General features: G+C 64.3%; 1 protein-coding gene across 1 annotated transcript; it reads left to right on the top strand.

Moving 5' to 3' along the window:
* The first annotated feature begins 873 nt into the window (after positions 1-873).
* LOC120380538 (dehydrogenase/reductase SDR family member 4-like) lies at positions 874-5,686 on the top strand. Its single transcript, XM_039498315.1, is given in 8 exon segments — positions 874-1,048; positions 2,786-2,963; positions 3,726-3,827; positions 4,079-4,149; positions 4,386-4,437; positions 4,749-4,886; positions 4,980-5,035; positions 5,392-5,686. Coding segments are annotated over 8 exon segments (783 nt in total). The 5' UTR covers positions 874-977; the 3' UTR covers positions 5,507-5,686.
* The last annotated feature ends 6,634 nt before the right edge of the window (positions 5,687-12,320 follow it).

Below are 12,320 nucleotides of genomic sequence, written 5' to 3'. Positions count from 1 at the left end.
ATCCCCACCCACCCTCCATCTATCCCCATCCCCACCCACCCTCCATCTATCTGTCTATCTATCCATCCCCACCCACCCTCCATCTATCCCCACCCCCCTGTATCTGTCTGTCTGACTCCGCTCCCTTCCTGGGCTCAGCCCGCGCCCCCGCCCAGTTCAAGGCCGCCCCGTGTCGCCCCGCCCGGGCCCCGTTTCCCCGCCAGGGGGCGCCCCGGTCGCGTCCCGGACTCTGCTCGATCAGCTTCGGTTTCGGCGCCCGCCCGCCGCCCGCACCCCCCGGCCGCGCCGCCCGCCGCTGCCCGCGGAACTGGGGGGGCGGCAGACGCGGGGGGGGGTGGTTTGTCGGGGGGGCGGGGGGGGGGAGCCCGGGGGGGGGGGCGCTGCAGGAAGCGGCCCAGGGGCTCAGCCCCGCCTGCCAGCGAAAGGGAAAAGTTTTGTGGGAGCGACATTTTGTGGGGGCGGGGCGAGGCTGGGGGAGGGGTCCCCGCGGGGGGGCAGCTCCATGGGGCGAGGGGGAGGGGCGTGGAGGGGTCAGAGTCCCCACAGGGCGGGGGTCCCCGCGGGGAGCCCATGGGGCGGGGAGGGGCGTGGAGGGGTCAGAGTCCCCACAGGGCGGGGGCAGCTCCATGGGGCAGGGGAGGGTCAGAGTCCCCACAGGGCGGGGGAGGTTCCGGGGGGCAGCTCCATGGGGCGGAGGGGAGGGTCCCGCGGGGAGCTCCATGGGGCAGGGGAGGGTCAGAGTCCCCACACGGCGGGGGAGAGCTCCATGGGGCGGAGGAGGGTTCCCGCGGGGGCAGCTCCATGGGGCGGGGGGGGTCAGAGTCCCCACACGGCGGGGGGGCCCGCGGGGGGGGAGCACTGGCGGCCCCTGACGCTCTCTCCTTGCCAGGGGCGGCGTGTCCGGCCGAGCCCGCAGGCGGCATGTGGGGCGGCTGAGGCTGGCGGGGTCCCGTCCCGCGGGGGGGTCGCTGCGGGCGATGGGCACCGCCGGGCCGAGCCGGGGGCGCCTGGCCGACAAGGTGGCTCTTGTGACGGCTTCTACCGAGGGGTGAGTGCCCCCCCCCGCCCCACCGCCCGGTGCCCCCCCCGCCCGCCGCGCAGCCCCTGGATCCCCAACCCCAGTGCCCCCCACGCCCGCCCCGCAGCCCCCTGGATCCCCCCACCCCCCCCCCAGTGCCCCCCACTCCCGCCGCGCAGCCCCCTGGATCCCCCCCAGCCCCACTGGTGCTCCTCACTCCCGATCTGCAGCCCCCGGGATCCCCAACCCCCAGTGCCCCCAACTCCCGCCGCGCAGCCCCGGGATCCCCAACCCCAGTGCCCCAACTCCCGCCACGCAGCCCCCGGGATCCCCAACCCCAGTGCCCCCAACTCCGCCGCAGCCCCCGGGATCCCCAACCCCAGTGCCCCCAACTCCGCCAAGCAGCCCCCGGGATCCCCAACCCCCAGTGCCCCAACTCCCGCCACACAGCCCCGGGATCCCCAACCCCCAGTGCCCCCACTCCCGCCGAGCAGCCCCTGGATCCCCAACCCCAGTGCCCCCACTCCCGCCACACAGCCCCCGGGATCCCCAGCCCCCAGTGCCCCCACTCCCGCCACGCAGCCCCTGGATCCCCAACCCCCAGTGCCCCCAAGTCCCACCGCGCAGCCCCCGGGATCCCCAACCCCAGTGCCCCCAACTCCCGACCCGCAGCCCCGGGATCCCCAACCCCCAGTGCCCCCACTCCCGCCGCGCAGCCCCCGGGATCCCCTAACCCCAGTGCCCCAACTCCTGCCGCGCAGCCCCGGGATCCCCAACCCCACTGCCCCCAACTCCCGCCACGCAGCCCCTGGATGCCCCCAGCCCCACTGGTGCTCCTCACTCCCGATCTGCAGCCCCGGGATCCCCAACCCCAGTGCCCCCAACTCCCGCGCAGCCCCGGGATCCCCAACCCCAGTGCCCCCAACTCCCGACCCGCAGCCCCCGGGATCCCCCAACCCCAGTGCCCCCACTCCCGCTGCAGCCCCGGGATCCCCAACCCCCAGTGCCCCCAACTCCCGACCCGCAGCCCCCGGGATCCCCTAACCCCAGTGCCCCCAACTCCCGACCCGCAGCCCCGGGATCCCCAACCCCCAGTGCCCCCAACTCCAGACCCGCAGCCCCGGGATCTCCCCAACCCCAGTGCCCCCACTCCCGCCGTGCAGCCCCGGGATCCCCAACCCCCAGTGCCCCCAACTCCCGCCGCAGCCCGGGATCCCCTAACCCCCAGTGCCCCCAACTCCTGCCGCGCAGCCCCGGGATCCCCTAACCCCACTGCCCCCAACTCCCGCCACGCAGCCCCTGGGATCCCCAACCCCAGTGCCCCCAACTCCCGCCACGCAGCCCCTGGATGCCCCCAGCCCCACTGGTGCCCTCACTCCTGACCTGCAACCCCCTGCCCTACCGGTGCCCCTCACTCCTGACCCACAGCCCCTGGATCCTCCCGTCCCACTGGTGCCCCTCACTCCCGACCTGCAGCCCCCTGGGATCCTCCCCCCACCAGCCCCACTGGTGCCCCTCACTCCCGACCCGCAGCCTCTTGGATCCCCCCCCTCAACCCCACCGGTGCCCCTCACTCCTGACCCGCAGCCCCTGGGATACCCCCCGGTGCCCCTCACTCCCGACCCGAAGCCCCGGGGATCCCCCCCCGGTGCCCCTCACTCCTGACCTGCAGCCCCCGGGATCCCCCCCGGTGCCCCTCACTCCTGACCTGCAGCCCCCGGGATCCCCCCCCGGTGCCCCTCACTCCCGACCCTGCTCTCCCCCCAGGATCGGGTTCGCTGTCGCCCAGCGCCTGGCGCAGGATGGGGCCCATGTGGTGCTGAGCAGCAGGAAGCAGAGTAACGTGGATCGAGCCGTGGCAGAGCTCCGAGCCCAGAACCTCCCCGTGTCCGGGACCGTGTGTCACGTGGGCAGAGCTGAGGATCGGGAGCGCCTGGTAGCCACGGTGAGCCCGGACGCCTGGGTTCTCTGCCCGGCCCTGGGAGGGGAGTGGGGTCTAGTGGTTACAGCAGGGGGCTGGGAGCCCGGATACCTGGGTTCTCTTCTGGCTCTGGGAGGGGAGTGGGGTCTAGTGGTTACAGCAGGGGGCTGGGAGCCCGGACGCCTGGATTCTCTGCCCGGCCCTGGGAGGGGAGTGGGGTCTAGTGGTTACAGCAGGGGGGCTGGGAGCCAGGACTCCTGGGTTCTCTTCTGGCTCTGGGAGGGGAGTGGGGTCTAGTGGTTACAGCAGGGGGCTGGGAGCCCGGATGCCTGGGTTCTCTCCTGGCTCTGGGAGGGGAGTGGGGTCTAGTGGTTACAGCAGGGGGCTGGGAGCCCAGATGCCTGGGTTCTCTGCCCAGCTCTGGGAGGGGAGTGGGGTCTAGTGGTTACAGCAGGGGGCTGGGAGCCCGGATGCCTGGGTTCTCTCCTGGCTCTGGGAGGGGAGTGGGGTCTAGTGGTTATAGCAGGGGGCTGGGAGCCCGGATGCCTGGGTTCTCTGCCCAGCTCTGGGAGGGGAGTGGGGTCTAGTGGTTACAGCAGGGGGCTGGGAGCCCGGATGCCTGGGTTCTCTCCTGGCTCTGGGACGGGAGTGGGATCTAGTGGTTAGAGGAGGGGGGCTGGGAGCCAGGACTCCTGGGTTCTCTCCCTGGCCCTGGGAGGGCAGCACCTGGCCCAGGGGGCGCCGATCGCGGTCCGTAACCGGCCCCACTACGTCTCATCTCTCCAGGCCCTAGAGCGTCACGGGGGTATCGACATCCTGGTCTCCAACGCGGCCGTGAACCCGTTCTTCGGCAGCACGCTGGACGCCAGCGAGGACGTGTGGAACAAGGTGGGGGTGGGGGCAGAGCTGGGAGGGGGCTGGGCTCAGAGGGGTTGGGAGACTAGGGGATGTAGTGGAGCTGGGGGCAGCTGGGGTCAGAGGAGTGGAAGGGGGCATTGGATGAGAGGGGCAGCTGGGGGCACAGATGGGGTGGGGAGGGGAAAGGGCCCTGGGTGCAGCTGGGGGGCAGAGTGTGGGGCAGGAGGGCATCTGGGGCAATGGGGGGCAGAACCTGGACTCCCCCTGATCCCCCCCTTCAGATCCTGCAGATCAATGTGACAGCATCAGCATTGCTGGTCGGCCTGGTCGTGCCCCACATGGAGAAACGGGGGTGAGTGGGGACTTGGGGAGGGGGAACCGGGAGGGGATGAGAGGGGACGGGACACACAGGGGAGGGACCTGCGGGGAGGGGGAACCGGGAGGGGATGAGAGGGGACGGGGACACACGGGGAGGACCTGCGGGAGGGGCGATGAGGGGCGAGGGGATACACGGGGAGGGGGGACGAGGAATGGGGAGCCCGGGGGCAGCAGGTCTCTGTCTCTGGCTCATTCCCTCTCTCCGTGCAGGGGCGGCTCCATCGTCCTGGTCTCCTCCATCGCCGGGTTCTCCCCCTTCCCGGTGAGACGCCCCGGCCCCGGCGCGGGAGGGGGCTGGCGGGGAGCAGGGGGGCTGCAGGGGGGTGGGGGGAGGAGCGGGGCTGGCTATTGGGGCAGAGGGGCAGGGGCTGGCGGGGAGCAGGGGCTGCAGGGGGTGGGGAGGAGCGGGGCTGGCTATTGGGACAGAGGGGCAGGGGCTGGCGGGGCTGGCGGGAGCAGGGGGCTGCAGGGGTGGGGAGGAGCGGGGCTGGCTATTGGGGCAGAGGGGCAGGGGCTGGCGGGGCGGGGCAGGGACTGGCCGTGCTGACCCCCATCTCCCCCCCACCCCCCCAGGCACTGGGCCCCTACAGCGTCAGTAAAACGGCCCTGCTGGGGCTCACCAAGGCCCTGGCACCCGAGCTCGGCGCCCGCAGCATCCGCATCAACTGCCTGGCCCCGGGATCATCCAGACCCACTTCAGCGCAGCCGTGAGTGCGGGGGCGAGGGGCTGGGGCGGGGCCTCACCTGGGGGCGGGGCCTCACCTGGGGGCGGGGCAGTGACCCCCAACTCTGTTTTTCTTCCAGCTGTGGAAGGAGGAGGCCGTAAAGGAGAAAATGATGGAAAACCTGAGAGTGCAAAGGTACCAACGTCCTCCAGACCCCCACGTGCCCCTCCCCATCCACCCCTACGCACTCCTCCCCATCCCCGTCCATCCCTCCTCACCCCCGTCCATCCTCCCCCCATCCTCCATCCCATCCTCCCATACACACCCCTCCTCCATCCCCATCCATCCATCCCCTCCTCATCCCCCCATCCCCATACACACCCCTCCTCCATCCCCATCCCCCATCCCCATACACACCCCTCCTCATCCCCCGTCCATCCCTCCCCATACACACACCCTCCCCTCCCTCCTCCCCATACACACCCCTCTGTCCATCCCCACACGCCCCCCCAGTCCCCTCCCACGGGGCTCACTGTGTCTCTTCTCCTCAGGCTGGGGGTCCCGTCTGACTGTGCCGGGATCGTCTCCTTCCTGTGCTCCCCCGACGCCAGCTACATCACCGGGGAGACCGTGGTGGTGGGTGGGGGCGCCCCCTCCCGCCTCTGACCCCAGAACACGGATGGCCTGACGGACGGACGGGCCCTGATTGGCCTTTGGGGTGCACTCCTTGGGTGGGGGGGGGTGTTCTGGGAGAGAAGCAGGTTTGGGTGGCTGGAATTGTTGGTGGCACTAAAGGGAAGTGGGGGAGCAAGATTTGGGGGGGCTGGAGAAAGCCAGTGGATCAGCTTTTGTGGGGCAGGGTGCTGGGGTGACCTGTATGGGGGGATTTCTGTGGGAAGAGAGAAGCAGGAGAGTTTTGGGGATGGGGCAGGAAGGGGGGGCCCAAGGGGTAGATGGGGGGCAGGGAGTGAGCATGAGGGAAGTTGGGGTACACATCTGGGAGGAGGCGGGCAATTTGGGGGGGCAACCGTGGGGCAGGGAGGAGAAGGGGAGATTTAGGCAGGCTGTGGTGATGGATTTGGGGGGATGGCCCCCATGTGGGGAGGGGGCTGAGTATTGGGACCCCTGCCATTTCCACCTTCCCCCATCTTTCTGTGTTCTAGACTTGATAAATTGTTGCTGCATCCTTTGTCTGCATCCTTCGTTTGGGGGAGGGGCAGGGGTGTCTCATGGGGAGGAAGGAGGGGTCAGGGGTCTCAGGGCTGCAGGAGAGGGGATGGAAGGGGAGGGGCAGGGGTCTCATGGGGAGGAAGGAGGGTCAGGGGTCTCAGGGCTGCAGGGGAGGGGATGGAAGGGGAGGGGCAGGGGTCTCATGGGGAGGGGAAGGAGGGGTCAGGGGTCTCTATCAGGGCTGCAGGGGAGGGGACGGAAGGGGAGGGGCAGGGGTCTCATGGGGAGGGGAAGGAGGGGCAGGGGTCTCTGTCAGGGCTGCAGGGAGGGGCTGGAAGGGGAAGGAGGGGTCTCATGGGGAGGGGAAGGAGGGGGCAGGGGTCTCAGGGCTGCAGGGGAGGGGATGGAAGGAGGGGAAGGAGGGGCAGGGGTCTCTATCAGGGCTGCAGGGGAGGGGCTGGAAGGGGAAGGAGGGGTCTCATGGGGAGGAAGGAGGGGGCAGGGGTCTCAGGGCTGCAGGGGAGGGGATGGAAGGGGAGGCAGGGGTCTCATGGGGGAGGGAAGGAGGGGCAGGGGGTCTCAGGGCTGCAGGGGGAGGGGATGGAAGGGGGAGGGGCAGGGGTCTCATGGGGGAGGCGAAGGAGGGGTCAGGGGGTCTCTATCATGGCTGCAGGGGAGGGGACGGAAGGGGGAAGGGCAGGGGTCTCTCATGGGGGCAGGGAAAGGGGGTCTTTAGTGGGGTGGAGGGGACGGGGGCTATAGTAGGTGTGTCGAAGGGGGGGGCTTACTGGAATCCTGCCCTCCCAGGTTATGTCCCCACCCCGTTCCCGCAAAGGGGGTGTTTTGCAGAGCGCTGCCCCCCATCTCAGACACTCCTCCTCCGCCTCCTTCCACCTTCTCTCCGTCCCTCGCCCGGCTCTGCCTGCACAGAGCTGTCGAGCTGTCGTGTTACCAACTCAACCCGACAGCTCAACCATTTCGCCTCCGGAGCCCAGGGACGGCGCTGGCGTTTCCACGAGCGTCTTCGTGCCCCTTCTGGTGACCGTTGGTCCCGTTCGTGCGGAATCGCCGAAAGGCTCCCGGGCGTGGCTGAGGCACAAGACAGGCTGGTTCATTGCCTTTGTTGTTACTCATTCGGCGCTGAATTTCAGCACCAACGCTACGGCCAAACGGGAAACGCGGCGGGTTTCCTTTCTCCTCGGTTGTGCCTGTGTAGCAAAGTTCTTCCTACAGCTGCAGCTGAGGACTGGGAAAATCAAAATAAAGCCAGTGTTTACCGATAGGAAGGACGACCCTGTACGTTGTATCTGTATCCAGAGACCTCCTTTTAATCATAGTCAACTACTTCTCCATGGCTTTGGCCAACCAACTAAAAGTGGAAGCTCATACGGCAGCAAACATGTCACCATCCCTCATAAACCAGATGGTATCGGACCAGCTCAACGTTTTCTTTCCAGACGTACAAATGTTGACTTTAGAGACTCTTCCAGTTGACCGAGCGTCAAGTGAGGTTGCCAATTAAAAAATGTACATACTGTTGTGAGATTTGTGATTGTTTTCCAGAGGGTCATCCATAGCCCCCGAGCTCGCCAGGTCCTACGCCAATGTAGGGTCAAAATGCCACGTTGGTGAAGTCGGTGCGACCAGCCGCCATTTCTCTTAGAATACGTTTTCTTGGGTAGTTATAACGTAGCGCTCGCAGACTGACGGCCTCTTGGTTTCAGTGCGGGGTGACATTCGGCGCGTCCGTCTTTGGTCAACAGGCACGTTCCAACCGTTCGTCCTCTTGTATTCGACGGTTGCGCGATATTTCAGAGCGAAGAGTTTAGGGCCAACGCTTCAAAACCCTGTTGGATAAAAGTACCACGTCAAGGGTTGTAGAAAAACAACAGCAAACGTTTCTCTAGTGTGTCCAGACAATGTAATAAACCAACACACCAAAGCCGTTACTGCTAGAAAATCTCCCCCCGATGCTTTGGTTAATCTGGTTTATTGACGATTTCGGATTGTCTTGTCTGCGGGAGACAATGTCTCGTAACCTGGGTGAGAATATCTCCGGGCCAGCTCCCTTTTCCCTCTGGCTGCTCTGCGTGTTAAACCCTGAAACAATGAAAAACCCGCTGGATTTGCTACGAGTCAGAGCGGCGCCTTTAGCAAAACCAACGCGGAGAAGACGCCGGGTTTAACAGTCACCAAAAGTCGGCGTGTGCTTGGGGCTGTTTCGGAGGATAACGCGTCCGCAGCTGAACTTCACACGGTCGCAAAGCCACGTTTGTACCTTGTCCCTGTAAAATCAGCCCCGGTTGTGGGGTTTTTACCAGGCGTTGGTGAGCGTCCCAATGCGCAGCCCCCTCTGCCTGCTCAGCTCCACCAGGGCCCTCTGGAGATGGTGATACATCTTCCCGCTGCTCCCGAGTTGCCGTGGACTGGCAGGAACCCCGAGGTCGCCAGCCTTTCTCCAGGTCACCACCTCTTTCCCGGGGTCAAGCCGCAGACTCCTGTGCCCCTGAAACCGCTCACCACAGTCCCCAGGGGGACCCCGTTACTGCAACAGTCCTCGCTGGTCACACCCTCCCAGGGGTTCAGCGTAGCTCCTCTGGGAGCCCTCAGCACGCCTCCTTCTCGTTAATCCCCCTTCGTTTTACTGCTCCCCAGGCACTTACTGCAGGAAGCGCCGTCCACGGGGTGCAGCCGATCCCACCGCTGCCACCAGCTGTCATGGAGTGTGGGGGAGACAGGGCCTGCGCCCAGGGCCGGCTTTAGGAACTGTGGGGCCCGACTTGAATACCTGGTGGCGGTCCAGGTCTTCGGTGGCACGTTGGCGGCCGGGGTCCTTCACTCGCTCCAGACCCCCCACCGCCAAAATGCCACCACAGACCCAGAGCAAGTGAAGGACCCTCTGACGCCAAAGTGCCACCAAAGACCTGGACCGCTGCCGGGTAGGTAAAAAAAATTAAAAAGGTGTCTAAGGCGCGGGGCCCTCTTAGGCGTGGCCCCGATTCCAGGGAATCGGCCTAAAGCCGGCCCTGCCTGCACCCCCCACTTCCTGCGATTCACCGGGACTCCCAGCCAGCCAGTAACACAGAAGGTTTATTCGACGGTAGAACAGAGCTTGTAGGTACAGACAACAGGACCCCCCTCAGTCAGGCCCCTGTTGGGGGGGCAGGGAGCTTGGACCCCGGCTCTGGGCCTCCCACCGTTTTCCCCAGCCAGCTCCAAACTGAGACCCCCTCCAGCCGTCTCACCCAGCCTCCCCCCCCCGCCACTTTGTGCAGTTTCCCGGCAGAAGGTGTCACCTGGCCTCATCCCCCTCCTGGCTCAGGGATCATCCCTCAAGTGAAGACACCCCCGATATCCCAGCACCATCCAGCACCAACGCAGACAGTCCCAGTAAAACCCCCCCGCAGCACCCCCAGGTCAACCCTCCCCACGGCCTGCACCGTCCCAGATACACACAAACAGCCCGCACGTTCCCCAGACACATTGAAAATACCTCGTTGTTCTCAATGGCCAACCGCGCCCCAAGTGGATAGGTCCAAAATGAGACGGGGGGTGGGACCTAACCTAAAAAGAGGAGGGGGGAGGACACAACTACTGAGGTCCGTGTATTGTGGGCAGAGTCCGTAGGTGGCATGTGGGGGGGGCTGGGCACCGGGATCCGCTGTCCCGTGGGGGGGGGTCGCTGCGGGCGATGGGCACCGCCGGGGCGAACCAGGGCACCTGGCCAACAAGGTGGCTCTTGTGACAGCTTCTACGGAGGGGTGAGTGAGCCCCCCCACCCCACTGATCGGTGCCCCCCACTCCCGCCCCGCAGCCCCCTGCTAGCCCTGCCCTGCCCCCGCCAGCCCTGCCGGTGCTCCTCACTCCTGACCCACAGTCTCTGGGATCCTCCCCCCAGCCCCACTAGTGCCCCTCACTCCTGACCTGCAGCCCCTGCTAGCCCAGCCCTGCCCCCGCCAGCCCTGCCGGTGCCCCTCACTCCTGACCCACATTCTCTGGGATCCTCCCCCCAGCCTCTATCCATCCACCCCCTGCCCAGTCCCCTCCCCCGGGGCTCACCTTGTCTCTTCTCCCCAGGCTGGGGGTCCCGTCCGACTGTGCCGGGATCGTCTCCTTCCTGTGCTCCCCCGACGCCAGCTACATCACCGGGGAGACCGTGGTGGTGGGCGGGGGGGCCCCTCCCATCTCTGAGCCCCAGAACACGGATGGCCTGAAGGAGGGATGGATGGGCGGGCCCTGATTGGCCCGACCCCAAACTGGGATCTGGGAGCCCTGATGGCTATTGGGTTACACTCCTCTGGGGAGGGGGGTCTTTGGGTCCCCTCTTGGGGGTCTGGGACACAAGCAGGTTTGGATGGCAGGAATTGTGGGGAAGGACTAGAGGGAAGTGGGGGAGCAAGATTTTGTGGGGGTTGAGTTTGAGGCCCATGGGGGGGCTGGAGAGAGCCAGTGGATCAGCTTTTGGGGGGTAGGGAGCTGGGGTGACCTGTATGGGGGGTCTCCTTTGGGGTAATTGGTCCTAGGACCAATCCTATTCAATTTATTCATAAATGATCTGGAGAAAGGGGTAAACAGTGAGGTGGCAAAGTTTGCAGATGACACTAAACTACTCAAGATAGTTAAGACCAAAGCAGATTGTGAAGAACTTCAAAAAGATCTCACAAAACTAAGTGATTGGGCAACAAAATGACAAATGAAATTTAATGTGGACAAATGTAAAGTAATGCACATTGGAAAAAATAACCCCATACAACATGATGGGGGCTAATTTAGCTACAACGAGTCAGGAAAAAGATCTTGGAGTCATCGTGGATAGTTCTCTGAAGATGTCCACGCAGTGTGCAGAGGCGGTCAAAAAAGCAAACAGGATGTTAGGAATCATTAAAAAGGGGATAGAGAATAAGACTGAGAATATATTATTGCCCTTATATAAATCCATTGTACGCCCACATCTCGAATACTGTGTACAGATGTGGTCTCCTCACCTAAAAAAAGATATTCTAGCACTAGAAAAGGTTCAGAAAAGAGCAACTAAAATGATTAGGGGTTTAGAGAGGGTCCCATATGAGGAAAGATTAAAGAGGCTAGGACTCTTCAGTTTGGAAAAGAGGAGACTAAGGGGGGACATGATAGAGGTATATAAAATCATGAGTGACGTTGAGAAAGTGGATAAGGAAAAGTTATTTACTTATTCCCATAATACAAGAACTAGGGGTCACCAAATGAAATTAATAGGCAGCAGGTTTAAAACAAATAAAAGGAAGTTCTTCTTCACGCAGCGCACAGTCAACTTGTGGAACTCCTTGCCTGAGGAGGTTGTGAAGGCTAGGACTATAACAATGTTTAAAAGGGGACTGGATAAATTCATGGTGGCTAAGTCCATAAATGGCTATTAGCCAGGATGGGTAAGAATGGTGTCCCTAGCCTCTGTTCGTCAGAGGATGGAGATGGATGGCAGGAGAGAGATCACTTGATCCTTGCCTGTTAGGTTCACTCCCTCAGGGGCACCTGGCATTGGCCACTGTCGGTAGACAGATACTGGGCTAGATGGACCTTTGGTCTGACCTGGTACGGCCTTTCTTATGTTCTTATGTTCTTATGAGAGAAAAGCAGGGTAGTTCTGGGGATGGGGGCAGGAAGGGGGCACGGAGTAGATGGGGGCAGGGAGTGGGCATGAGGGAAGTATTGGGGTACACATCAGGGAGGAGGGGTGGGGCAAGGAGAAGGGGAGATTTTGGGGGTTTGGGAAGGTGGATTTGGGAACAGGGGGCCATTTGGGGAGGGGGGATGAGGGTTGGGGCTTGGGGACCCCCGCCCTTCCCCCCTTCCCCATCTCCATCTCTCCGGGTACTAGCCACCCGCCACGGGCCTGAGAGATTGTTTCTGCATCCTCTGTCTGCCTCCTTTGGGGGTTTGAAAAAGGGGGCAGGAGGAGGACAGAGCGGGGGCTGTAAGGGGTGGGGAGGGGACAGAGCGGGAGGGGTCTGTAAAGCGCAGGAGGACAGAGCGGGGTCTGTAGCGGGTCAGGGGACAGAGCGGGGGTCTGTTAAGGGGTCGGGGAGGACGGAGCGGGGGTCTGTTAAGGGGCAGGGAGGGGACAGAGCGGGGTCTGTAAAGGGGCGGGGAGGGGACAGAGCGGGGTCTGTAAAGGGAGGAGGGGACAGAGCGGGGTCTGTAAAGGGGGCGGGGAGGGACAGAGCGGGGTCTGTTAAGGGGGCGGGGAGGACGGAGCAGGGGTCTGTTAAGGGGGCGGGGAGGACAGAGCGGGGTCTGTAAAGCGCAGGAGGGGACAGAACGGGGGGTCTGTAGC

Source organism: Mauremys reevesii, linkage group 13, assembly GCF_016161935.1.
Source record: "Mauremys reevesii isolate NIE-2019 linkage group 13, ASM1616193v1, whole genome shotgun sequence".
Lineage (NCBI taxonomy): Eukaryota > Metazoa > Chordata > Testudines > Geoemydidae > Mauremys > Mauremys reevesii.
The sequence above is the reverse complement of the archived record's forward strand: the minus strand, read 5'-3'. Positions and strand labels throughout refer to the sequence as shown.